At 41.3% G+C, this 27,817-nt stretch overlaps 1 protein-coding gene across 3 annotated transcripts in view; it reads left to right on the top strand.

Moving 5' to 3' along the window:
• RAPH1 (Ras association (RalGDS/AF-6) and pleckstrin homology domains 1) overlaps positions 1–27,817 on the top strand; it is a 76,611-nt gene that overhangs the window by 21,549 nt on the left and 27,245 nt on the right. The window contains exons 2-6 of one of the 3 annotated variants that reach the window (XM_084779780.1): positions 3,237–3,356; positions 7,833–7,938; positions 9,440–9,930; positions 16,196–16,276; positions 24,467–24,541. In XM_084779780.1, coding sequence (XP_084635906.1) covers positions 3,237–3,356; positions 7,833–7,938; positions 9,440–9,930; positions 16,196–16,276; positions 24,467–24,541 — 873 coding nt within the window. The remainder of the gene's footprint in view (positions 1–3,236; positions 3,357–7,832; positions 7,939–9,439; positions 9,931–16,195; positions 16,277–24,466; positions 24,542–27,817) is intronic. The other 2 variants (XM_084779781.1, XM_084779782.1) reach the window with 2 other exon arrangements.

Below are 27,817 nucleotides of genomic sequence, written 5' to 3'. Positions count from 1 at the left end.
GAAGAGGAAATAAAATATTCACCTGAAGTAGATGGAGGGAGGGAACTGTGTGGGAGAGAAGGTGGGGAGAGAACAAAAACTGGTGTGTGTGTGGGGGGGGGTCTTTGGGACAGGGGAGGCCCCTGGAAGTCTATGGGATGACTAGCCGAGAGCTCTAACAGCCGGGGACTAAACTTGCCACCAACTGTTAGCCAAGGGAGACACCAACCTACCCATAAAACCTTTTAATAGAATGCATAATTTTGTAGAAAAAAATTTTAATTAAATGGACAAAATAATACTCTATAATGAGTAAGGCACCCTGACTGTGTATCACGAGTTTTTCTCCTGACTTCACAAGCGTGTGACTTGTGTACGTTGTGCTTCCTCCCAGATCTTCAGTCCCTTATGTATAATAACCCCTACCCAGTATTTAGAATACTTTCCCAGTGGTCTTTCCCTTCCTTGTACAGTCACTCTGTCCTCTGAGTGAAAACCAATCTGTCCCTTTCCCCCTTTCACTACTGTGTATTCTTAACATGGTGTTCTTAGCTCCCTGAAGCTATGGGAGGAATGGCACGTAAGCTAAGATTTTCTCCCTCTCCTCTTGTGTGAGTCAGTCCCAAGGCATTCTTGTTCATCCTTCCTTCCCTCACCTTGCTCACTCTCACCTACCTAGGGTAAGCTTAACTAGATTCTTATACGCTAAGACGCCCACACTTCTGAATAGTCATGGTTGCCTGAATAGTCACAGTTGCCTCCACTCACAAGGAAGAAATTGAATAATAAACCAGACTCTCCTGAACAGAAGGTTAATAAGAGATGGGCGTGAGTAATTCGTTTCATGGAAAATTTAGCAGTAATCATATTGCTTCATACTAAGCTGTACTTTAGGGATAGTTGCATTGGGTGTAGTTGACCATATATACTACAGTTTTTTACTGCCTAGCATATAACAGTAGTCGATTGATAGTTTTGTTGTTGTTATTGTTGTTTTAAGCCTTAATGGAGATGGCCAGATGATTAAGCAGATAAGGGTGCTTGCCGCTAAACTGGGCAAACCTGAGCTTGATCCCTGGGAGCCCCATGTTAGAGTGATCCATGCGTTCCTCATGCCAGTAGATTGAAGGTCCACTAGGAACGGGTTTTAGCTGACTTTATGTCAGTCTTCTGCTCTCAGTATAGTGCCTGGCATATGAGACCTGCCCCATAAATGCTATTGAATGAATAAATAAAAAATGAGGTATCTAAAAAATTATACTTTTCTCAAACTTAGCTATATACATAATGGCCAGTAAAAGCAATTCTACAACACTCAATTAAAAAACGCACTAATATAGTAAATAACTCATACAAATTCATGCAGTTACTTATTATTAAATTTGGGAAAAGTTACTTAATTTTTCTCAGCCCAATTTTCTTCATTTATAATTGAATAAAGCCTTAAATCATGGTGTAACGTTAGCTGGGGATGTAGTTCACTTGATATAGTGCTTGCCTGGCATGTGTGAAGTCCTTGGTTCCATTCCCAGCACCCCATAAATCCTAATGTGCACACCTGTAAATCCAGTGCTCAGAAGTGGAGGAAGAGGATGAGAAGTTTTAAGGTCATCCTTGGCTACTTAGGGTTTGACAGGTGTGAAGCCAGCCTGGACTATATGAGACCCTGTCACCAAGGAAAGTATGTAAGATTAAATAACAAGTCCTGTTTTTGTTTTTTAACAATTTATCTTATGTGTACGTACTTGAGCATATGTTTGTAGATTGTGTATATGCAGTACATGTGGAAGCCAGAAGAGGGCATCAGAGCCCTTGGAACTGCAGTAACGAGCAGCTGAGAGCTGCATATGGAACCTGGGTCTTAACTCCGGAGACGTCTGTCCAGCTCAAATGAAGAGTTCTTTATGAAGCACCTCCCTTGTCCTAAAGGACTAGTACTCAGTGTTTATTTTTGGTCCTTTATTATTTGTGTAATAGTATTTATTTTATGGGCTTTGGTCTTAAATTAAGCTCTTAGGGACCTTTTAAAATGTGTGTGTGTGTGTGTACAGAGATTTCAATACTTCATTTATTGAATTTAATGACACAACTGTGACCCAAGTGCCAGCCACTCAAAGTATGTAGATGCAAGAAGTAAGGATCCTTCTTAACAGTGAGGGGGAGAAAGGACAACTGTGATTATGGTTAAAAGCACTATGAAGAAGCCATAGAATGGAGTGGTACGCATCCTTACTCTCAGCACTTGAAAGAGGAGACAGGTGGATCTCTGTGAGTTCAAGGTCAGCCTGGTCTACATAGAGTTCCAGGACAGCCAGCACTACATAAAGAACTCTGACTGCTCCACCACCAAAGCACTGTGGAGAAAGCCAAAGCTGTGTAGGGACAAAATGTAACAAGAGTGGAGTGTTATTTAGATGGGATGCTCATTTAGGCAAAGACCTGAACAAAGCAAGGAAGAGCGCAAACTATGCACACATCTGCAGGAAAGATCTGGAAGGAGACAGAAAGGCTAAATGTCGGAGCACATCTGTATGTTACAGCAAGCAAGAAGGTGTGCAGAAAGCTGGAGAAGTAAAGAAGCAGGAATGGTGAGGAGGTCCCTGAAGGCTGAGATTCTGTAGAGCTTTGTTTACCTGCCCGTGACTCAGTATCCCTGCATGTTGGTACATGATTTGAGGTGCAGCATGTTCACTGTTTCACAACGTAGTTGTCTTCATGTAATGGAACGGGGAACTTAAGTGAAAATTTAACATATTCTATAAAATATCTAGCCTAAGATTTATGGAATTCTGTTGAAGTCTTTGAAACTATATTTAGAGTACTACAGAGTCCATCAGCAGAGAGATTGACACAACACTTACACTGTCTTGTTAATTGAAAGGGGTATTTTATATTTCATAAATTGCTGTGTGTGAATCGTGTCATAATTTGATAGCTTCCCCTTTTTTGGTTTGTTTGTTTTTTCTGGACAGGATTTCTCTGTGTAGCCTTGGCTGTCCTGACTTTATAGCTTTGTAGACCAGGCTGACCTTGAACTCACAGAGATCTGTCTGCTTCTGCCTCCGGGAGCACTGGGATTAAAGGCGTGCACCACCGCGCCTGGTTTGTTTTCATTGTTAATCATTTCTATTTTTCTTATGCTGTAATCTAATTTTGAAGATTTTATTTTAGAGACATATCATACATCAGACCTTGTACTGAATAATTTTTAAGTGAAATTTGTAACTGTTCATTCAACACGAATGTCTGTATTTCAGATGGAGCAACTATCAGATGAAGAAATTGACCATGGTGCCGAAGAAGATAGCGACAAGGAAGATCAGGACCTGGATAAAATGTTTGGAGCCTGGCTTGGGGAACTGGACAAACTTACTCAGGTTAGAAGGCTTACTTGAAAAGTTGGTTGAAGATTTAAAGCTGTCACCTCATGTTTAAAGTTTACTGTACAGACAAAAGCTATGGTTGCAGGCTAAATTTTAAAATATTGCCAAAAGAAAAATAATTGACAAGTAGATGGATAGAAACTTCACAATGCAAGATACTTTCCTTTACGGTTGTTATTTGTGTATGTTTATGTGGACGTGTGTGTGTGTGTGTGTGTGTGTGTGTGTGGTGTGTTCATCTGTGTGGACATGTACATGCAGGCAGAGACCAGAGGATGCCCCCAGGATTCTCCTTGGAAGGCTGCCACTTTTTTATACATAGGATCTTTACTTTCTCTCCTCCTCTTTCCCCCTTACCACATCCACCCCCTTTAACGAAGCAGAGTTGGAGATTTTTTTGTTAAAGATAAGTTTAATATAAGCTTAAACACCGGGGCTGAGGAAAAAGTGCTCAGAAGTAGGAAAATGGGTAAGATCTCCCTAAGAGTAAGTTTTTCGTTGGCATAACGCTTACTGGTTAGGCTAGCCCCCCAGGGATCTCGCTCTATCTGCCTCCCCAGAGCTAGGATTGTAAGTGCCTACCATTTAGATTTGGGTTTGGGAGTTAAATACATTCCCTCATTTTCGCAAGTGTTTTACCAGCCGAGCCATCTCCCTAGCCTCTTTTTTTTCTGGTTATTCTAAGGTTTAAAAAAACAAACAAAAAAAAACCCTATTCTTTAATCATCTCTGTCTTAGTTAACTGTTCTGTTGCTGTGAGCAAACCATGACCAAGTCAACTCATAAAAGAAAGCATTGAATTTGGGTCTTGCTTACTGTTTCAGAGGGTAAGTTCACAACTATCATTGTAGGGAGCATGGCAGGAGGCAGGCACAAAGCTGGAGCAGTAGCTGATCCACAGGCAGGAAGCAGAGAGAGAGGGGGGGAGAGGGAGAGAGGGAGGGGCTAGTGAGACTAGGCCTAGCTGGGCTCCTGAAACCTCAGAGCGCACAGCCCACTGACACACCCCCTCCCTCAGGGCTAGATCTCCTAATCTTTTTTATGTGAGAACCTGTAGGAGCCACTCTCATCTTAACCACTATGGTCAAAAAAGGAAACATTATTTTTGTCAAACTTTTTTAATGTCTGTAGGTACCAAACCATTTTTATTTGATTTTTATATTCTGCAGATGGCAGGGGTCGGCATATGGGGGGAATGCATACATGTATATAGAGTCCAGGGCTTGACATCTGGTGGGATTAGTCAGCATTCTCTCAAAGAACAGAACTGGTAGAGTGAACACATACATAGTAAAGGAGGGCGGTTATTAGAGTGTTGACAGACTGTGGCCCTGCCAGCAACGGCTGCCTCCTGATGGGAAGGCCAAGAATTCAGTAATTGTTCAGTCCCTGAGGGTGTGTCTCAGCAGTCCCATTGTGGCACTGGAGTTCTAGAGAGCTGCTGGTGTTTAGTCTCTGCTGGGTCCTAAAGAAGCTGGTTCTAATATCAGCAAAGGAACAACTTAGCCACAGGGTAGATGAACCTGCCAGTGAGAGGGTGGACAAGCAGACAAAAAGCAAAAGCTTCCTTCTTTCATGTCCCTTTAAGTGAGCTGCTGCCAGAAAGTATGGACACGCCCAGCTCAGGTGCTTGGGTTTTATATGATTCCAGTGACAGCCAATTGACAATCAAAATTAGCCATCATTTCTGGTGTCTTCCTCTGTTATTATATTGTGTGTGGGGTGGCAGTCATACATGTGTGGAGGTCAGAGGAGCACTTGTGGAGTCGGTTCTCTCTCTCTCTCTACCATGTGGGTCCCAGGGGCAGCAAGGGCCTCACCCTTATTTTTGAGACAGTCTCTTGTTGAACCTGAGGCCTACCAGTCATCTAGGCTGGCTGACCAGCAAGCCCCAGGGTCTTCATGTCTCCCCATGCCTCCCCATCGCCGAGATGGCAGGCACTCCCCAGGCATACATGTGGGTCTAAACTCGGGTCCCCATGTGTATAAGCTACAGCGCTGTAAGCACTTAACAGAGCCGTTTCCTTGGTTCTTAATTCTTATTTATTTATTTATTTATAACAGAAAGCCATTTTGTCATAAAGATGATGACTGAGTATCAGGTTTTATGCCGGTGTGATGTTTATATAAGTGTTCTCTATATAATCAGGTGTAGCTGTGCTGTAGAGGTTGGTGGGGTGGAGTGCAGCCTTGCTGGAGGAACTGTGGCATGGGGCACATTTGAATTTAAAACCTCACACCTCTTCTGGTGGAACCATGTGCTCTCTCAGCTTCCCAGTCTGCGGACCCACTCACTTGCTGCCATGCTTCTCTGTCTGGATATGACCCCTTATTGCCTCTGTCATGAAGTTTTTCTCACAGCAGCAAAAAAGTAATACAGCTGGGAATAGAAGAAACAGACAGAAGAAATAGAAATGACAGTATATAAAGAAAACTACCCAAGGGCCAGCTAGTATGTTATAGTGTCTGTGACTATACTTGAGGAAGTAGGAAGCAATGGGTCAAGCTGCCCTAGGTGAAGCAGGAACTCACTTGATACTGTGTTCTCACGTGTACTTTAAATTGCCTAACCTTTACCATAGAAATCTGTCATTAAAGAGAAGCATTAAAACCAATGCCTATTATGTCAGGCACTACTACACGCACACATGCTATGCTGCATACATTCAGACAGAATACTCATACCCATAAAAATAAATCTTTAGAAACAAATGGAGACTGGGAGTGTAGTTTAATTGTTAATATGCCTCCCTAGCAACAAAAGCCAGGTCCCATTCCCAGCACTATGGGGTTCATCTTCAGTTACAGGCATTTTCTGCTATATATAGTGAGTTTTAGCTCAGCTTGGGCTAAAGTCTATCCATAGAACTAAGATGATCACTATTTGTATGAATTATCAAGGTCTCAAGATACGTAAATAATAAAGATAGCATTCTAATGTAACTTTATGATTCTATAAATAGAATACCTGAAGTTCTGTTTTTGTTTTTGAGACAGGGTTTCTCTGTGTAATATCCCTGGCTGTCCTGAACTCACTTTGTAGACCAGGCTGGCCTTGAACTCACAGAGATCCACCTGCCTCTGCCTCCTGAATGCTGGGATTAAAGGCATGTGCTACCATGCTAAGCACCAAAATTCATTTTTAAAACTTGAACTTATTTGACACAACATTCATACAGAAACCAGTTGTAAAAGACTGTTCTACCTTTAAATAGTTAGATTAATTCTCCTCCTTCATTGTAATTTTTCTATTTATATCCCTTTTTTCCTTACTGTGGAAAACCTACAGGTGAAAAGAGTATCATTGTAAGAAGTGGAAAAGGCTAGGAGTGTGACGTAGTGGTAGACTTGAGTGTCTGCTATGCATAAGGCCTTGGGTTCAGTCCCCAGCACCGCAAAAGTAAGGGTGGGAATGACGTTCGAGGTTGTCCTTTGTCTTTAGACATAAATGAAGCCATGCTGGATTAAAAACACAACCCTTTGAGGAAAGAGATGACAAAACTGTACGAGGTTCTTCCTCTGCTGGAACTAAAGACCTGCACCCCCACGCCAGCTCCTCTCTGTGGCTCTTTACCACGTCCATATTCATATTCATGTACCTAAGTTATCTCGTGATGAAGTTCTGTAGAATGAAGTTATTGACTAAATGTTGTAGTTTGAAAAGATATTCACTCTGATCACTTCTCCCTGACTGCATTGCCAGCTCAGTGGATGAGGATGAGCTCAGTCCTGGTGGGATTTGCTGTGCGGAGTGGGTTGGTGGAGGGCAGGGGCTACCCTTTTCTGGGAGCAGGGGAAGGGGGCTATGAGGAAGAGGGTGAGAGGGAGGGGCCGGAAGGAGAGGAGGAAGGGGGCTGTGATCATCAGGCTGCAAAGTAAATATATAAATTAAAGATAATTTTTTTAATGTAAAAGAAAATGGTGTTTACCCTGAACTGTGACAGTTTTGAGTCTCAAGTGTCTTAAAAGTAAGAATGTATTTTAAAATGGAGATAACAAATGAAAACCAAATAATTAGAAGAACCTTTAGTTTTGTTAATGTGTGTGCTGGATAGTTTTATGTCAACTTGACACATCATCTGAGAGGAAGAAACCTCAAGAAAAAGCCTCCGTAAGATGGAGTGTAGGCAAGCCTGCGATTGATTGAAGAAGGCCCAGCCTGTTGTGGGTGGAGCCATCCGGGGCTGGTGGGCCTGGGTTTCATAAGAACGCAGACGCAGGCGGAGCAAGCCAGTGAGCAGCACCATCATGGCCTCTTCAGCAGCTCCTGCCTCCAGGTTCCTGCTGTTCGAGTTCTGCTCTGACTTCCTTTTGATGACAAATTTACCCTTTCCTCTCTGACTTGCTTTTTGGCCATGGTGTTTCATCACAGCAATAGAAACTCTTAAGACAATATGGCAGTTCACTCATCTTTTTGCATAATGGAAACCCACATTGATATAACTTGTTTCTTTCTTTCTTTCTCTTAAGAGTTTGGATTCTGACAAGCCCAAAGAACCAGTGAAAAGATCTCCTCTTCGCCAGGAAACAAATATGGCCAACTTTTCTTACCGTTTCTCCATATACAACTTAAATGGTAAGATTTGATTAAGTAAAGTCTAAAATAGTATACTAATTTCTGTAATACAGGAATAATAGAAATGCAGTTCTAAATGTACGACAGTATAAACATTATTATATATGTAGCTTGACTGAGTCCTGGTTTCTTTTTTTAAAAAGTTTGTGTGTGCGCACGCACACACGCTTGCTTATGTATGTGTGTACGTATACACAGGAGTGTAGGTCCCTGCAGAAGCCAGAAGTATCATTTTTTTTTTAATGGTTTTTTTGAGACAGGGTTTTTCTGTGTAGCCTTGGCTGTCCTGGACTCTCTTTGTAGCCCAGGCTGGTCTTGAACTCACAGTGACCCACCTGCCTCTGCTGTCCTGAGTGCTGGGATCAGAAGGCGTGCGCCACCATGCCTGGGTGTCGGGTAATCTTGAAGCTGGAGTTACAGGTAGTTGTGAACCATCTACTATGGATGCTAGGAGTCAAACTCGGGTCCTCTGGAAGAGCAGTGCAAACTCTTAGCCACTGAGCCATGCTGAGCTCTGTTTTTCTTGATGTAATTCAAAGTAATCACAGAAAAAAAGGCAACTGGAATGTAACATGGTTTTCTTGTCCTGTGTTTAATGCTTAATACTATTCATGCTAAGGAAAAAGCCCACAGCAATTGATTGCTTTGTTTTCTGGCTGGATTAAAGTCCAAAGAAAATTTTTCTGCATGATTTTAAAGTCATCCTGTTTGACCTTTATTTAATGTACCTAGTCACTTCTTAGTGTTTGGAATAAATGTGGTAAACTTTTTTAGACTTTTCTCTCTATGCCCTCCTCCCTTTTGGTAATACTATATCTACCTGGACATTGATTATGTACTAGCTTGCTTAGGGTTTCTTTTGGTGTGATAAAACACCATGACTAAAAACAACTTGGGAGGCAAAGGGTTTGTTTGGCTTATACTTCCATATCATAGTCCATCACTAAAGGAAGTCAGGGCAGGAACCTGGAGGCGGGAGCTGATACAGAGGCCGTGGAGGGGTGCTGCTTACTGGCTTGCTCCTCATGGCTTGCTCAGCCTGCTTTCTTATAGAACCCAGGATGACCCGCCCAGGGATGGCTCCACCCACAGTGGGCTGGACCATTCCTCATCAATCACTGGTTAAGAAAACCGCCTGACAGCCAGATCTTGTGGAGGCATTTTCTCAATTATGGTTCCCTCCTTTTAGATAATTCTCACTTGTGTTAAGCCAGCACAGTAGTGCAAAGTTACATGGAAATTTGGATAAAACCATGGATAGTTTTCAGTATTTTGTTTTTGAACCTACAACCTTATTTTCTTCAGAGATCTTAAAGAATAAGCTATTTTGCTTCTAAAAATTCTCTTAGAATTTAAAACAGAACCTATTAAGTACTTTATTTGATTGATTTTAGGCCCAATGAAGTGTATTCTTTTGCTTTTTTCCCACTGCTTGTGGCTAATTCATAATAGAATGTATAGATTTTTGATTATGTTCTGGAAACTTGTGTCTTCCCTGTAGAAGCTCTGAATCAGGGAGAGGCTGTGGATCTGGATGCCCTGATGGCCGACCTCTGCTCTATAGAGCAGGAGCTCAGCAGCATTGGCTCAGGAAATAGTAAGCGTCATGTCACAGAACCAAAAGTTTCTCAGAAGCCACCTTCTAGCCGACATACATCGAAACATGGCACCATGAGAGGACTATCAGCTAACCCTTCCCATGCCAACTACTCTCTGGATGACATCACCGCACAGTTGGAACAGGCTTCCTTGAGCATGGATGAGGCCGCTCAGCAGGCTGTGGCAGAAGACTGTAAGCCCCTAGTGCCAAATCAGCACAGAAGGACTGCCTCAGCAGGCACCATGAGTGATGCTCAGGTGCGCTCTGTGAGTAACTCTTCCCGCTCGAGCATCGCTTCTGCGGCCTCCAGCATGGATTCTTTGGATATTGACACAGTGACTCGCCCTCAAGAACTGGATTTGACAACACATCAGGGGCAGCCAATTACTGAGGTAAATTAAGGAAGTTTTCCTCTATTATTTTAGCCTTAAAATACAGAGAAATGGCTGTGTTTTGTTTTAATGTAGCTTTTATTGACTTCACTTTTTTAACATTGAAAATTTACCAAAAGTACTTCTCAGCTAAATGAGACCACAGAAAGAGTGTGTCACACAGAGGGCCTAGAAAAAGTTTTGATTTTTCTTTTTGTCTTTGATTTGTTAGAGTCCCTTGAATTAATGCCAGTAATTTCATGTGATTAAAAAAATGAATTATGATTTTAAGCCCATGGATAGTTAGTGAGTAAGCTGAGGACTGTTTTTAATGTAATCAAAGTGAGACCATGAGGCAATGTGACTCCTCATTGCAGTCTTCTAAGATTCTATTTGGGGTGTGCTCCGTCCTGTCGTCAAAGGCTTAGTGTGATGTAGGAGGAGGAGAAGCTGGACTTCCAGAACATGTGTCCTTGTCATTTGGTACCATGGGACGCGGGTGAGTTACTCAGTCTCTGCAGGCAGACATCGTTTTCTCATAAGAAAACTTTAGTTCCTATCCTTTGGTCTGCCTTTCCTCTCTTCCTCACAGGGTGATTCAGGTGATGTAAGAGGACATTTTCCTGAGTGTTTCAGAGTAAGGATAAGGGATGGATTAGTGATAATAGACTTAGCAAAAGAAAGAAGTTTCTCTTGGTTTCTTTGCATCAAGAAGATATCAAGAAGATAGCAATTTTGGGGGCTGGAGAGATGGCTCTGCAGTTACGAGCACTGACTGCTCTTCCAAAGGTCATGAGTTCAATTCCCAGCAGCCACATGGTGGCTCACAGCCATCTATAATGTGATCTGATGCCCTCCTCTGGCCTGCAGGTATACATGGAGGCAGAGTACTGTATACATAATAATAAATAAATAAATCTTTAAAAAAAAAAGGAAAAAGATAGCAATTTTGTTGTTCGGTAGGAACAAGAAAGAAAATGAGAGAAGCAGAACAGAGTCAGCCTTTCCAATGAACTTGTGTTTACATAGTCTAGTACAAAGTGAAGGAACGTATGCATTGTTGGCACTAGTGTGAAGCATTGTAAAACATCGTTGAAAGAATCACAGAGAAATGTAGACTATGTGGCGTCATCAGACTCTCCCCTGCCAGCTGGTTGAGTTCTTTAGATCAACTTAGATGAATCAGGAACTCATGCCTAGCTTAGTCTGTGGAGCACAAGAGAAGCCTTAGCCACCACTGGGGCTAGAGACAACGAGCTATTGCAGTGGGCGCAGGAGCTTGTAAGGAATCATAGGAGCCTAAAGAATAAGCCCTGGTCTACTAAAGGGACTTTGTCTACGTTCTGTATTCTACAAAGAGTTTGAAAACCAGTTTCTACTTTATGAAGAAACCCACTGTCTGCTCTGTGACCTAAGAGCCCTGTTTAGCTCCTCAGGATTTCATTTCGTGCCTGTCAGATTCACCCTCTGAGACTTAGGTAAGCACTGTTTATTAGGGATGTGTTCTTCTCCCCCTTGTCTGGTTTGCTGTGACTTCCTTTCTGTCCTATTATTTTGAGTTACATCAAAGCGCATAAGAACAGATGTGAACTAATTACTAAGGATGCTCTGTGTAGCTGTGACTGTTGACTGCCCGTCCTGTCCATCTTGTCTTTCTGTCTATAAAATACCACTCACTAAAGTTTAAACAATGTAAGAGAATATAAAGTGAACAACAACCCCATCTCTCGGAAGACACATCAGACAGTATCTGGTGATACCCATGGGCAACGATATCAATATTTGGTGGTGTAGTCTTTAATATAATGTTTTCAATATGAGGTTTGGTAGATAAGTCAGGAATGGTCCAAAGTTTTATCTGGCTTCCTCTTACCTTGTCCAGAGTGGTATAAAAAAATGGTTTAAAAACTTGCTTCAACAGCCCTTTTTTAAAAAAAATTTATTTATTCACTGTAAATCCTGATTGCAGCCCACCACCTCCTCCTAGTCATCTCCTCACAAACCTCTCCTCCCCATTCTCCCCTCTCTTCTCCTTAGAGAAAGGGGAGGTCCCCCATGGGTACCAACTTCCCCTGGCACATTAAGTCACTGCAAAACTGGGTGCATCATCTCCCACTGAGGCCAGACAAGGCAGCCTAGTTAGGGGAAAGGGAGGCATCAGAGTCAGAGAAGGCCCCCACTCTAACTGTTGGGGGATCCACTTGATGACAAAGCTGTTCATCTGCTACATATGTGTAGGGGGCCTCGGTCCAGCCCATGCATACGCTTTGGTTGGTGCTTGAGTCTCTGTGAGCCCCCTTGGACCCAGGTTTGACTCTGTAGGTCTTCTTGTGCAGTCCTTGACCCCTGCAGCTCCCTCCGTCATTCCCCCAGCTCTCCCATAGGACTCCCCGAGCTCTGTCTAGTGTTTGGCTGTGGGTCTCCACATCTGTTTCCATCAGCTTCTGGGTGAAGCCTCTCAGAGGAGTTATGCTAGGCTCCTGTATACTGTGTTCTGATTCAAATGGAATAAAATAAGATGAAGTCATTAGCTCCAAAATCCATGTATCAAATAGTCTTAAAATCAAATACAATTTATAAAATTAAAATTAGTTTTTAATACATATGATTAAATAGTTATTTTAGGCTAACTAAATATTTCTACCATACACATGTCATATTCTGCCCCCAGAAATACATACTCTGTAATCTTTTAAAAATATTTTATTTATTTTATGTGTATGAGTACTCTATCTGCATGTACACCTGCATACCAGAAAGGAGCATCAGATCTTATTGTAGATGATTATGAGCAACTATGTGGTTGCTGGGAATTGAACTCAGGGCCTCTGGACATGCAGACAGTGCTCTTAACTCCATCTCTCCAGCCCCATACACTTTGTAATCTTTGAGCTAGTTCTTATAACACTTATCTCCAATAACATTTAGCCCCACAAACCCACACGTAGGTCACACACACGCTCTCTCTTTCCCCTGCTGTGTCAGTCATATACTGACGCTGGAAGATGGAACTACAGCTTGCCTTAGACACCTCTCTCCGCTTCTCTCTGCTCTTGTTCCTTGGCTCTCCCTGCCTAACATTTACAGTTATTGTTGTTTATTTCCTTTTGTGTGGTCTTAGAAATCCAACCCAGGGCCTTACATGTGCTAGGCAAGCACTTACACACTCTCCCATTGAGGTAAGCCTTCACTCAGCCTCTCGGAACACTCTGTGCTTTTATTAGAGTGACCATGCACTTAAAGTTTGCTGCAAAACTGTATATTCTTTACTTCCTTTTGAGGAGTAACCTTTTGCTTTAAAACAAAACAAAACAACAAAAAAAAAAAACCAAAAGATAAAGAAAAACCCTCCATTTTCTCTGCATATCATTATTTCAATTCTAAATTATGACAGTTGATTCAGTCTTGCTTAGCTTGAACAGAATTAATGTTCTGTTAATTTCCTTCCTCTTAAAATTCTTTTTCCTCCTTGTCTTTTATTTACGACTGCTTATGTGTTTGCCCACAGACCACTAACACTCTGCAGCGACAACTCCGCCAGTCTCTGGATGAAGGGCGTATGCCTGGTAGCCAGTATTTCAGCCGCCCATTAGGGAAAAGGGCAGGTTCGGATGTGGGATTGTTTCTCAGTGTTAGCTTCATCTGGTCCTTTAGACTTCTCAACCCAAACACAACTGACGCTTTGGCCTAGGTGGACTTGGTTGTGAGATGGCACCCTGGACACCGTAGAATGTTTAGCAGCTCCCTTCCAATTGTAGACTTGATCACAAACCCATGAATGACAAAATACTCCCATTTGAGAATTTTGTCTCTAGATAGAAAATTAATAGCAAGTTAGAACCCTCTTTTCAGGAAAAATAACCATGGGTTTTCCTTTTCCTGACATCTTCTTGGGAACACACTGAATTAAGATTAATTATAGGCCAGCCTGGTCTACAAAACAAGTCCTCGACAGCCAAGGCTATGCAAAGGAACCCAGTCTTGGAAAAAAGGAAAAAAAGAATAATAATGATGTCTAGTGCAGGTAGGTCACCGTGAGCTCTCCAGCCTGGCTGCGGAGTAAGACCCTGTTTCAAGCAGGACAGGCCGAAAGATTGGTTATAGGTCATCTCTGGAGAGGGCCAGAGATGTAGCCCGATGGTTCATTGCGTGTGGCATTTGCAAGGCTTTGCTTTCAGTCTCCAGCACCAAAAAAGAAAATGATTGTCCAGAAAAGTCAGCAGGTATTCCTGTTTGTTTTTAAATTGCCCCAGATTAGTAAGTGAGTACAGATCCGGAAGATCATTACAAAAACAGTGATAAGACTCTGACTTCCTCGTATATGATATAAGCTTTGTAAATGAGTATGAAGGGGCCTTAGACTTATATTCATTACGACAAATATTACTGCTTCCTGTGAAGTGGGACGTTTTCACAAGCCTTGGTCACTTCTGTTCTTACCAGTGTGGTCTCTTTTTTACAACCAGCTGTCATTTAATAGGACCCAGAAAGGTCCCTTGTGAACAGCATGGACTCTGAAGATGAGGTTGCAGAAATGCATGAACCTCATCTCATCCCCTCCCCCAATTTCTCCCAGATCCTCCTTACCCATCCCCCGTCTCTCTTAAACAAAATAACAGCAAAAACCAAGAAATACACACATACAAAAAAAAAGAAGAAGAAGAAAAAAACTCATGAAAACAAAAATCAAAATAGCTTTATTAGTAATAAGGCAAAAATGACCAAACAAAGCAAAATGGATCAGAAATCTACCCAAAAAACCATTGAGTTCCTTTTGTGTTAGCCAACTAGTACTGGGCACAGTGCCCACCTGGAGGTGTGGTTGTATACCCTGTGGGAGTCAGCGGAGAAAATGATTTCTCCTTGCCAAAGTTACCAACTGCAGATAGCTTCAGTGTACTCAGATGTGCATTGTCTGTTGTGTCAGGACCCTTATTACTCTGTGTGTGTGTGTGTGTGTGTGTGTGTGTGTGTGTGTGTGTGTTTTCCCTAAGCTATTGAGAGTTAGCTGCATTTGCCATGACCCTTTTCTGTTTGACGTGGCTACTGCCGTTTCTATTTCCTGAGACCTGTATTGACTTTATAGAATTGATAGAGCTTATTGATCTAGTAACTGAAATGGTGCTATGAAACATGCTTAATGGATAATACATAGAAAAGTGAAGAGTTCAACAAAGTATATAATATGAAGGCAGAGCAGCAGTAGTTATCCATCATGTAAAAAGCGTCTTCAGTACTCCACAGATACTCAGGGCCTAGGCACAGCACTGCATTGAAAACAATCAAGTGTCATCGTCAGAGACCGGAGAGAGAACGCAGGAGTGAAGGCATGAGAACCTGAGTTCAGACCCGCAGCTCCATGTAGAAACTGGGCGTCACAGTGCAGGTCTGCACCCCACTGCTGGGGCGGTGGTTGGTGGATACCAGGAACTTGGTAGCCAGCCTTTCTTGCCAAATCAGCACACTCCAAGTCTAGTAAGAGACCTTGGCTCGGCAAGCACAGGGAGCAGTGTTGAGGAAGACATTGAACATCAACTGTGACCTACATAGGCACACAGAAACGCAACATCACACCCACAAGGTCATCGATGACTTTGAAGATAAGTACAGAATGCTTTACTACTCAAAGACAACTCTTTGAGGGGGAAGGTTACAGAGCACTAAAGAATTAATGACTGCCTAGGAAATGGAAGAAGTGCCAAGCATGCATTCAGGGAATATGGCCAGTACAGACAAACAAGAGCAAGAGGCAGGTTAGCAGAAGAGTTGACATTTTGCTGTCCCTTTCTTTCCCCAGTGGGATGGGTGGGATAATATGTGAGTTCAGTACAGAATACACTTTGCTGCCCGAGATGTGATTTTCTTTGTAAGAGAAGAGGGAAAGGGGAAAGCCAGAAGCTGGAGGTCCATGGAGACTTAGCACTGCCTTTGAGGGGTAATTAACGTAGTGGAAACCGAGTTAGAGCATGGATGGGGCAAGTATAGGTTCATTAGCATAAATGCTTCTGGGCACAACACCACTGCATAGTTTATCTGACAGTTGTATTGTCTACATATGAAATAAAGCTGTTCTTAAATTGTTAAGGATTAGGACTATCCGATTCTTAATTTTCTAATTGTTGTGTAAAAGAATGAATGATAAAATAATTGCCTGTGCTTTTACTACTATTTTGTTTCGTTACTGTTTATTTCATTTCAGTGATCCATTTCTCTTCCTGCATGATTAGGAGAGCTATCCTTTTCGCTTCCATTACCTATCATTTTTTTCCTCCCTCCATTTTCACAGCATGCTATTTCCCTGAGCTGTCCCAGTAAGCAGGCCAAGCACTGCTCTGACTTCACAGACGAGCAGGCTGAGCTGACACCTGTAAGTTCTGTAAACTTGGGGCTATTTAAGACTCGTTAGAATTCACCAGATGACGATGTCAGCTTTTTTTGTTGTTTAATAAACTTAATAATTTAAAAAGACTTGAAAAGTTAAAAAAAAAAAAATCCAACCAGGCATGGTGGCACATACTTGAAATCCCAGCACTTAGAAGTCAGAGGCAGCAGGTGGATCGCTGTGAGTTCCAGGCCAGTCTGGTCTACAGAACAAGTCCAGGACACCCAAGGCTACACAGAGAGACCTGTCTCAAAAAAACATAACCAAACCAACAAACAAAAATATCCTACCCCAGATCTATACAACTCAGTGAATTTCCAACAGTCAGAGTAGGCATTTTGGAATGGCAGCTGTAGAGCAGCACAGTAAATTTTGCACTTTCATTTTTGAATATATTTTATGTGCTTACCCACCACCAAAAAACACAAACAAATAACAAATGACAGGCTGAACTAGAAAACCAGTTAGCTTTATATCCTTTTGTAATTCCTGTCCATTACCTCCATTCAGTCTTCCTTATCGCCTAAAATTTAGGCTTTTGTCTTCTTTTCTCCATGTTACTCTGTAACTATGTGTACATTTGTTTACCTGTATACATATATATTGGCTGGATTCTCCAAATGAGAGTAAACATGCAATTGTTTTCCTCTCTGAGATGATACAACTTCAATTTTATGCATTCTGAATCCATCCATTTTCCTGCAACTTTTTTTTCTTTTTTTCTTTTATTTTATTAATTTATCTGATTATAATTCAATTGTTATCCCATCACTTGTATCCTCCCATTCCTCCCTTCCTCCCACTTTCACCCTATTCCCCTCCCCTATGTCTGTGACTGAAGGGGACCTCCTCCCCCACTATATGGTCATAGGCTATCAAGTCTCACCTTGGTAGCCTGCTTGTTCTTTCTTTGAGTGTCCTCAGGTCTCCCCACCCAGAGGAGGTGGTCAAGTATGGGGCACCAGAGTTCATGTCAGAGTCAGTCCCCGCTCTCCACATAACTATGGAGAATGTCCTGTCCATTGGCTAGGTCAGAGTAGGGATTCGATGTTTACTACTTGTATTGTCCTTGGTTAGTGCAATAGTTTGAGCAGAGACCCCTGGGCCCTGATCTACCATTACGATGATGTTCTTGTAGGTTTCTAGGACGCTTTGGGTCCTTCTATTTCCCCATCTCCTATATTTGTCTTACCTAGAGTCCTACTGGGATGTCCTCTCATCTGTCCCAATCTCCTGGTAAGTGAAGACTTTCATGGGACATGCCTTTTGGACTAGTGTTCAGTTATAAGTGAGTATATACCATGTGACTCTTTCTGCTTCTGGGTTGTCACTTAGTATGATCATTTGTAGTTCCATCTGTTTGTCCACAAATTTCGGGAATTCCTTATTTTTAATAGCTGAGTAGTATTCCATAGTGTAAATGTACCACAGTTTCTTTATCCATTCTTCAACTGAGGGACATTTAGGCTGTTTCCAGGTTTTGGCTATTATGAATAAGGCTGTTATGAACATGGTTGAGCATATGTCCTTGTTGTGTAGTAGAGCATCTTCTGGGTATATTCCAAAGAGTGGAATAGCTGGGTCTTGAAGAAGCCCTATTCCTAGTTTTCTGAGAAAGCTCTAGATAGATTTCCAAAGTGGTTATACCAGTTCCTGCAACATTTTTTAAAAAGATTTTATTTATTTATTATTTATACAGTAGTCTGCCCCCATGTGTGCCTGCATGCCAGAAGAGGGCACCAGATCTCATTATAGAAGGTTGTGAGCCACCTTGTGGTTGCTGGGAATTGAACTCAGGACCTTTGGAAGAGCAGACAGTTCTCTTAACCTCTGAGCCGTCTCTCTTGCAACATTTTTTAATGATAGCAGATACACATGTCACTACCCTGTAGTAGGCGTAACAGATGTTAATAATCTGTAGGAAAAATTGGACAAGAATTAATACTAAGAGCACAAAGGAATCTTCCAAGGCAGTTATTATACACAGTGCATATCGCTTAATTGTAAAGATGCTTGTTTCTACAATGACTGAATTAATTTAAGCCACTCCCACCAACAGTAAATAAGGGTTTCTTTCTCTTGACATCCTCTCCAACATTTGTTTTCAGATTTGTTAATGACAGACATTTTGGTTAAGGTGAGGTGACATCTCAGAGTACATTTGTTTATTGGTTTGTTTGTGTTTTTCGGGTCATGGTTTCTCTGTGTAGCCCTGGCTATCCTGGAACTCTCTCTGTAGATCAGGTTGGCCTTGAACTCACAGAGATCTGCCTGCCTCTGCCTCCAGAGTGCTGAGGCTAAAGGTGTGCGCCACCACCGCCTGCCTTCAGAATAGTTTTGATTTGTATCTCCCTGATGGCTAAGGGCATTCATCGCTTTTTAAAGAAAATTATTGACCATTTGTATTTCTTTTTTGCCCATTTGTTGTTTTATTTCTATGGTGTTCAATTTCCGCAATTCTTTGTAGGTTCTGGCTGTACAAGCCCCTTGTCTGAAGTGCAGGTGGTGGAGATTCCCCTGTCGTGTGGGCTGTCTGTCAACAATTGCTGATGTGTCCTTTGCTGTAGAGGAACTTTTAACTTTTATCCACTCCCATCTTTTGATACTGGGGTTAGTTCCTGCGCTGTTGGTGTCCTTTAAAAAAGTTCTTACTTGCCCCATATCTTGAAGGACATCACCTGTTTTCTTCTAGGTTTCAGAGTTTCAGGCTTTCAATTAAGATCTTTGATCCATTGTTCTGTAGGTAGAAATCCAATTTTATTTTTCAAATGAAAATTAAATCAGATTTAAAAGAAATGAGCAAAACCAGATAGTCACCTTTATGATGAGTGCTGTTGAATGTTAACACTCAAGGTAGACCACCTGGTGTGGGGGATTTTGTATTGGGATCACTATTTAAGATTCTGACTAAGGGCTTTCCTCAGCTTCTGCAGGTGCTAACAGAGTAGCAGGTCTTCAGGGTGGGGCCGTGAGATGCACAGTCTCTACTGCATGGGGCTTAACTACAGAATGTACTCTCTGGCTAGTGGTTGTTCTTAGCAAGCAGCAGGTCTCAGCCCTTCTAATCTCAGCACCTCTTTTTAAAATAACAAATAACTTGTACCACTATCTGTACTACCCCCGACATCCCTACAGTGTAAAAGAATATAATGCCTTAATACTTAGGATGAAGAAAAATAAACCCAAATAATTTATAATAAAAGTATTTGGTATCTAAAAAATGTTTGGCTGACACTGAAGCGCAAAGTAGTGGGTTTGTTGAAAAAACCAACGCCAGAAAGAGGAGAATGGGAGTGACTCCCAGAATTAGTGTGTGCGCTGATGGTAACAGCTATGGCGTGTTTGCACGGTGAAGGAAAATGGGAGGTGGCCTTAACGAAGGTGGGGATGGTGTGTGCTAAGACAGTTACAGTCACAGCAGGGACAGTGGAAACTACAGAATTAAACTCGGAGTTCTTCCTGCCTAGCAGTGCTGAGTGCCTGGAGTATAGGCGGTCTCCTTCATCTGGCTCAAGGGACATTTCCAGCTGTAGTTATAGTGATAAGCCAGTTACAGTCTTAGTTAGATGGTGAGAAATGACTTTTGATACTTGATTTTGTTAAACATACATTTCTCAAACTGTCTGTACTAATGAAGCTCAATGAAAGGCCTTCATTCCATATTTTTTACTAATCTACCATTTAGTTCTTAATTTTGTTCAAAGGAATTCCAGATGTCAGTGGACCCAACACTGACACTGCCAGCCATGATACTGGCAGCTCTTTCTTCAAGCTGAGGCTCCATTAGTAACGGTTTCCATCATTATAAACAGTTCTTCATAGGTTTTATGCGAAAGAAACCATGGAGGGGTAGGGGCAACACAGATAAGAGGAACGGTGAATATAAGCAAAGTACCATGTGTATGTGCACAAAAGTTAGTCAAATCCATTATGTTTGATATTATTAAACAAAATTTAAAAATATAGAATGTTCTCACTCTATTTTGTAAGAGAAAATGTTCCAAAGTTCATTGAAAATTAATATTATACAAATTACTTTTTGCATATGTTTATATGTAAAATATACAAGATTTTTCATCATATAATTTTCCATGTAAGGACATAAATGTCTTGTGGGATGGGTTCTGTAGTTTTATGTGATGCTGTGCTGTGGGCCTCTGGCACTTTCAGCTTTCTTCTCAGTAAACACTTATTTATTAACTCTTCCTCTTGTTGTCACTGTGAAGCCCAAAGCACCCCGCCATCTTTCAGAGGTGCCAAATTAAAGATAGTACTACCCTCTGAGAACCACTGGTCTCAAATATTTGTGTATTTTCTTATTTCCTTTACTCGTCCCACCCTTTTCAGCCTCAGCCTGCAAGACTGTACACTCTCTCAGGATTACTAAGGATTGCTCAGGATTGCTAAGCCACCCCCAGCCGCCTAACACCCTTCACCATAGTTGACAATAAGAAAGATACTGGGGAGTTACAGACCAAGCAGCGCAGGGAGAACAAGGACTAAGTTCTTGTAGACAAGGCAGCAGTGTGTGGCTGCCTTTTTAACTCAGGGCCTGGTGGCTCCAGGCTTGAAATTAGAGTCTAAAATATGGCTAAGTAGAGAGAGGAAGAGCGTGAATGGAAAAGAAGAGGAAAACTACAGGCCTTGACTTTTTGTTTGTTATTTTAGTGAGTTTGTATGGGCATATGGAGTTCAGAGGACAAGTTTGGGGCTGTGGTTTCTTCCTTCCACCTTCACATGGGTTCTGGGGATCAGATTCATGTCAGTCTTCCACAGCAAGTGCTCTGCTAGCTCGCTGGCCAAAGTGTTTTTTGTCAACTAACAACATGTGCCAAGATGCCTTGGCTGCTAACTGCACACCTCTTCTCAAGCCCTTTACCTCTTTCTCCAGTGAGGAGGCTCATTCCCCCTTCCTTCTGAAAGCAAGGAATTAAGGAGCAGTGTGTGGCTGATACTAAAGAGAGAGAGAGAGACAAGTAATATTTAGAAAAGATATTATTTCAGCTCTGGTTTCTAGATGCCACATCTTCTGTCATGCACGCCTGTAGTTTAAATAGAAGGAACGTTAGTTTACTTTTAAAGTACTGCCCCATTAGCAAGTATATTAGCAAGTATTTTCATAAGCCAATTTTTATTATTTATAGTAATAATTAAAAATCATATGACACCAACTAGGGACAATACATGCAGTAAACATTGAATCCCTACTCAGATCTAGCCAATGGACAGGACATTCTCCACAGTTATGTGGAGAGTAGGGACTCACTCTGACATGAACTCTGGTGCCCCATATTTGAACACCTCCCCTTGGTGGGGAGGCCCGGTGGCACTCAAAGAAAGGATAAGCAGGCTACCAAGATGAGACTTGATAGCCTATGACCATATAGTGGGGGAGGAGGTCCGCCTTGGTCATAGACCTAGGGGAGGGGAATAGGGTGAAAGTGGGAGGGAGGAATGGGTGTATACAAGTGAGGGGATAACAAGTGAAATGTATCTGAATAAATTAATTAAATTTTTAAAATAAAAATCATTATGATACTTAACATATTTCTGGATCTGTTCCTCTTGCTCCTGAGATCCAAACTATGGATTTTGTTGTTGTTGTTGTTGTTTGTTTGTTTGTTTGTTTGTTTTGTTGTTTTTTAATGTTTGTGGGTCTTTTGTCTGCATATATGTCTAGGTACCACATGCATGCCTGGTGCCTGTGGAGGCTGAAAAAAGGCATCAATTCCCTAGGACTTGAGTTACATACAGTGTGAGCCACCACATGGATCCTAGAAATAAACCTGGGTCCTCTGGAAGAGCAGCCAGTGCTCTTAACCACTGAGTCGTTTCTCTAATCCCCATGTCTTTAAAAAATGCTACCACCTGTAAAGAGGTCAAAGGACAACGATTTTCAGGAATTGATTCCCTCTTCCAAGATGTCTCTCTTATTGTTTCTGCCACATATTGACTGTGTATTCTAGGCAATTCTCTTGTCCATGAAAATCTTGCCACAGGAGATTTGGGGTTACAAATGGGCACCATCACATCTAGCCTTTTGTATGGGTTTCAGGCATTGAACTCACATGGTAGAAGAGAAGTGATTCTTGTAAGTTATCTTCTGGCTCCTACACTACAGAGTGTGTGTATCAACACATACATGCCACAGAGGCACCTAGATAGGTGGACATACATGCACACAAAATAAATAAAATTGTAAAAAATAATTTACACTTGAAATGTGGTTACATGAATATTAATATTCTATTTGAAGTTCTTTCTAGAAAAGTAACCTTTGTAAGATAAATTGTGATACGTTTTCAAGAAATTATCTTCTTGGGCTGGAAAGATAGCTCAGGGGATTTAAAAACAAAAACAAAAACAAAACACCAGTTCTTGTGTAGATGTGAGGACTGGAGTTTTGATCCCCAAAACCCAAGTGGCCATGATAGCCTGCCTGTTTTGTTGGTTTGGTTTGGTTTGGTTTGGTTTGGTTTGGTTTGGTTTGGTTTTTCCAAGTAAGGGTTTCTCTGTGTAGCCTTGGTTTTGTTAGACCAGCCTGGCCTCGAACTCACAGAAATCCACCTGCCTCTGTCTCCCCTAGTGCTGAGGTTATAGGCATACACCACCACACCTGGCTACAGTTAAAGTTATAGCTGATATTTTCAAATTTTGCTTTTTAGTCTTTATTCCTCTGTTCTCTCTCTGGTCTGGGATGAGCAGTAACCTTAAAGTAACTTTGAGTTTTCAGAAACTACTGTTTTATGGATGAGATAACCAGTCTTTATCTTTGGGAAGACCATAGCATATAGATAAATGAGAGGCCTAGGAATAAGTTTTTCAGTTCTTAATGTCTGACCTTTTTAGTGGCGATCATGAAGAATCCCCTCAACTCACACCATTAGATTTTTGTTGTTTTGGGGGGAATGGGTGGGAGTGGCCGGTTATAGGTTCATCTTGAACTAACAGTAGTTTTAGCAGTGCAAACAAGTATCATGTAACAGACTCAACGCAGGGTAGGTCTGTGCTTAAGCTAGGGTCTTTGTAACAGTGTTTCCAGTCTTAACTGAAAGTGTCTACAGGTCCTGTATCTATTCATTGGGCTTTTATCTCCAAAGAACTTGTCAGAATAATCAGGTATAGTTAGATTTATAAAATCTGACATTATGGAACACTCTTTGGTACAAGACCTCCCATTCAGCATTCATTGCTTTCAGTGGTGAAGTAATTACATGATTTTAAATACTAATTCAGATTTGTTAAGGGACAGGCAAGTCCAAATGATACACATATCAAAATAGTTACAGCCTAAGGATAAATATAATAGACAGTTACATATGTCTGCACTACACCGGGTTATTTAATTTGTCAAGAGGAGCTTGAGAGGTAGACCCATTGTTAAGACATTATACTGCTCCTCCAGAGAACTGAGTTTGCTTCCTAGCACCCACCCCTGCCTGCAGCTCCAGATCCACAGGCACACACAAACACTTAATTTAAAATTAAATGGAACTCTTTTTAAGTTACTAATATATAAATGGTAGCGAGGGACTGTGTTATTTGCATCATTACTAGAAAGAGATATTAGTTGAATAAATTTAAATTACTTCAAGGAGAAAATATTCAGTGTTCATTTTCTGTGGAAGTCCTTCACTGTATAACACTGTCCTGTAATGAATGAATTAATAAAATTTTACTGGAAACAAAATATCAGGCAAAATACATATTGTGTTTTTCCTCTTGATGTGGTTATCATTGAATCGATGAGAAATGGTTGCCAGTTTTTAAAATGCCTATGTTCTAAACAGAATGTGCACTTGAGCCTCTGTAAATCTTATGGATTTTTAAAGGAAGAGCTGTGCTTAGTCATTGGCCTTTGACATGGTCTTATCTATGCTTTGTGCACTGCACTCTTGACTGGCTTGTAAGCCAGACTGGTCCTGTGATCTTCTCAGGTGTCACTCAGTGCCAGAGATCAGCAAGTCTGGGTCACTCCCCCTGTCGATTGTTGGTGGTGGTTTGGTTTTTCAAAATATTTTTTCTTGATGAACGAATTCACTCAGTTTACAAAAGTAGGTGTGAAATTAATTATAGAGTCATTCTTGCTCTGTCTGTTTTATTTTAAGACACATAAAGCCTCCACTGACTTCTCTTATTGCCTTTTTTGTTTTTTCTCTCTCTTTTCTGCACAAGCACTCCTATCTGGACAGGGAAACCTCCCTTCTTCTGAGAAACATTGCAGGAAAACCTTCTCATTTGCTGACCAAGGTGATGCCACTGTTTTCCATGTGCATGTAACTATTTACTGCCCTATAGACAGAATATAATCTATGCTTGTGATTGCTTTCTCAGTATCCCTTTCTTATTGTCATGCCATTGTCTTTAATAGAGTGCTTTTTCTCTTGCTGAAAGTAACTGTCTTTTTAATCTAATGACTGTTAATATTCAGAGCCAACAATATGTTCAGTAATTTTCACTTGTTTTTAACTTCTACAGATGCCTAGTATTTCTTCCAAGTATGTTGCACTTTTTCTGGTTTAATTTTCTATTGTATTTCAAAGTTGAAAATCACTGCTTCAATTTAACTTTTGTTATTACCGGTTTTATGCTGTGGGTTTCCTTTGCAAGCTTTATAGTCCCTCCTCACAGTACTACTTCTGATTTAATTACAACATTTATTTACATAGACAGAACTTTGATTTCTATGAACTTAGTCTTGGAAGAGAAGATCACATTTTGAGTTTCTCAGTTTTCCACCCTCAGTTTGATTCAGCTCGGCTGTATTTTACTGGGATACTATTTTTATAACTTAAAATCTCTTATCGATTCTCATTATTAGCTTGGTAATAACAAGGAGCTCAGTGGATATTTTCCTAAACATTGTCTTAATTGTTACCTTATTTAAACAACACAGTGTTAACTTCAAGAATGCCAGCCTTTCTTATAGTTCCTCAAAAATAAACAGTTTAGAAGCTATGTATGTTATTATATCTGAGGCTTTTTCTTTCATTTATTTATAGCATAAACTTAGAAAAGAAGGTAACTGACTAAAGCCAAATCTCTCTAAGAAGCAGCTCAAAGAAAAGGTCTCCTTGACAAAGTGAGCAGTGAGACCGTTTCTGTCCCCAGATTTCTTTCTGAAGCAAATCCAGAGTCAGAAGCCTGAAGGTCAGGGTCGTAAAGACATCTAAGCAGGTTTTGTCCACATACTTTCCAACCTGAGAGACCACCCTCGTTGCTTAACTAGGATTATTCTAGAAGGAAGTGCAGGCTCTTGCCATGTGCTCTGTCTCTGTCTCTTCTAGATAGTTGATAGCTGCCAGGATTTTCTGAATACTGTCAGCATCTTACTAGCACTTCAGTCCTGCAGGGCTCCCTCACCCGTCTTCTCCCTGGGACCCCACAGTACTTAGGGTACTGCCATTCTCCAGTGACGCGGGTTGATCACTCTGACCGCCTGTCAGTATACTTCTCACTGACTGTCTGAAATCTGTGTGAGCCTGTTGTAAGCCTCAGGTTGTTCTGAGCTTCCCATCTGTTCATTCTCGGTGCCTCCACCATAAGAACAATCTCTTAGCACTTATCCACACACTAGAGTTGTCTCTAACTTTGTCCCTCATCTGTTTCTTAGACTGTTCCCAGATTGGGTTTAACATTTTACTTCTGCTCTTGCCTGTTTGTCTATTAATCTGTATTGACCCTTGCACTGTGAAGGATACTACTTAGTATACAACACTGTAAAATGGACATATCCATACTCTTAGGGAGCTCACAGTCTATTATGATGGTAAGATACCCAGGCATTGTGGTACACAGCTGTAATCCAGCACTTGGGAGATTGGCAAGTGCATCAGGAGTTCAGGGCTATCCCCGGCTATACAATGAATCTGAGGCCAGCCTCAAAATATATACCGCCTGTAATCCCAGCACTTGGGAGGCAGAGGCAGGCAGGATCTGCGTGAGTTCGAGGCCAGCCTGGTCTACACAGTGAGTCCAGGACTGCCAAGGCTACACAGAGGAATCCTGTCCCCCCTCCCCCATTTTTCAATACAGGGTTTCTCTGTGTAACAGCTCTGGCTCTCCTGGACCTGCTTTGTAGCCCAGGCTGGCCTCAAACTCAGAGATCCGTCTGCCTCTGCCTCCCGAGTACTGAGATTAAAGGCATGTGCCACTACGCCCAGCTTCGAGAAACCCTGTCTTGAAAAACCAAAATAAAATAATAAAATAATATATCCATACATATATGCATCTGTATATATAAACATGAAAAAATATCTAATTTTATTAAGTGCTATGAAGAAAACGAACGAGTAGAGAATACTGAAGAGATGGGATGGCGTCTTGAAAGAGGTAGCAGCTATCCTTAAGCTACCCAGCCCATACAGCTTCTCAGATGAACTCCTACTGTTGTCAGTGCCCTCTCTGTCAGAGCACATGGCTCTTGTGAACTGTGTGCCCTCCCCTCTTTGGTGCTGGGTTCCCACCCAGAACCTCTCTCATACCCACCATGTGCTCTGCCATTGAGTTGCACCTTTTAGCCCTGGGTGTATGCACCTCTGACATAACAACCTGTAGAGCAGTCTGGCTCTCTACTGTAAAGCCTAGTATCCCAGTTCCCAACCTCCACGTGTCTGCCAGTGCTTAAGAACCATGCTAGGGGGCTGGAGAGATAACTCAGCGGTTAAGAGCACTGACTGCTGTTTAATCAGAGGTCCCGGGTTCAATTCCACAGCACCCACATGGCAGTTTACAACTGTCTGTAACTCCAGGATCTGTAACTCACACAGACAAACATGCCGGTAAAACACCAAGGCACATAAGAATTTAAAAAAAAAAAAAAAAAAAAAAAAAGAACCATACTAGTAGTGACCATCGTTTTCTTTGCTCCAGAAAGGATGCTAAAATGCTTTCATATTATGTCTTTAACAAGCAGTTTTATTTATTTTAGTACCTCAAGAGCTAAGGCTATAAGCTATTAAGGGAAATAGAAACTGAGGTTATGGTATAACAAATGCATAGTTAAGCACTTATTAAATACGTGTGTGATTTTAGGAAGACAGTAATTCTTTTGAGTCTTGGTAGAGTGGCTATATTAATCATACTTGTGTTTTTGTAGAAATTTAAATTAGATGTCATATACAACATAACGTGTACTTCACCAAGTAGTTTTATAATGAGAGTTTAATATAATTTTGTGATTTTTTTTTTTTTTTTGGTCAGAGAAATAGTCAACTATAATTACTGTGATTCTGGGCTGTATTATACAGTCAAGCATTCAATGAATATTAAATTATCACTTCAAGCTCTCTTTGAGTTTGTTACTTTTTATTTTTTTGCGATCTATAAATTGCAATTTCAGAGAAATTGCAAAGCACTATTTAGTACCTTAGTTTCATTATGTTTGTTCTAAACTTACAGTCTTAGTTTCTCAGTTGAAGTCACTCACTATCCCTCCCCAGCAACTGTAACAAGTACCGACATTCTGATGTTTATACCCCAGAGAACACAGTTACCCAGCATTGGCTTTCATTTAATCGTAAGATC

The sequence above is a fragment of the Acomys minous genome, assembly GCF_964271855.1.
Source record: "Acomys minous genome assembly, chromosome: 4".
Lineage (NCBI taxonomy): Eukaryota > Metazoa > Chordata > Mammalia > Rodentia > Muridae > Acomys > Acomys minous.
The sequence above is the reverse complement of the archived record's forward strand: the minus strand, read 5'-3'. Positions and strand labels throughout refer to the sequence as shown.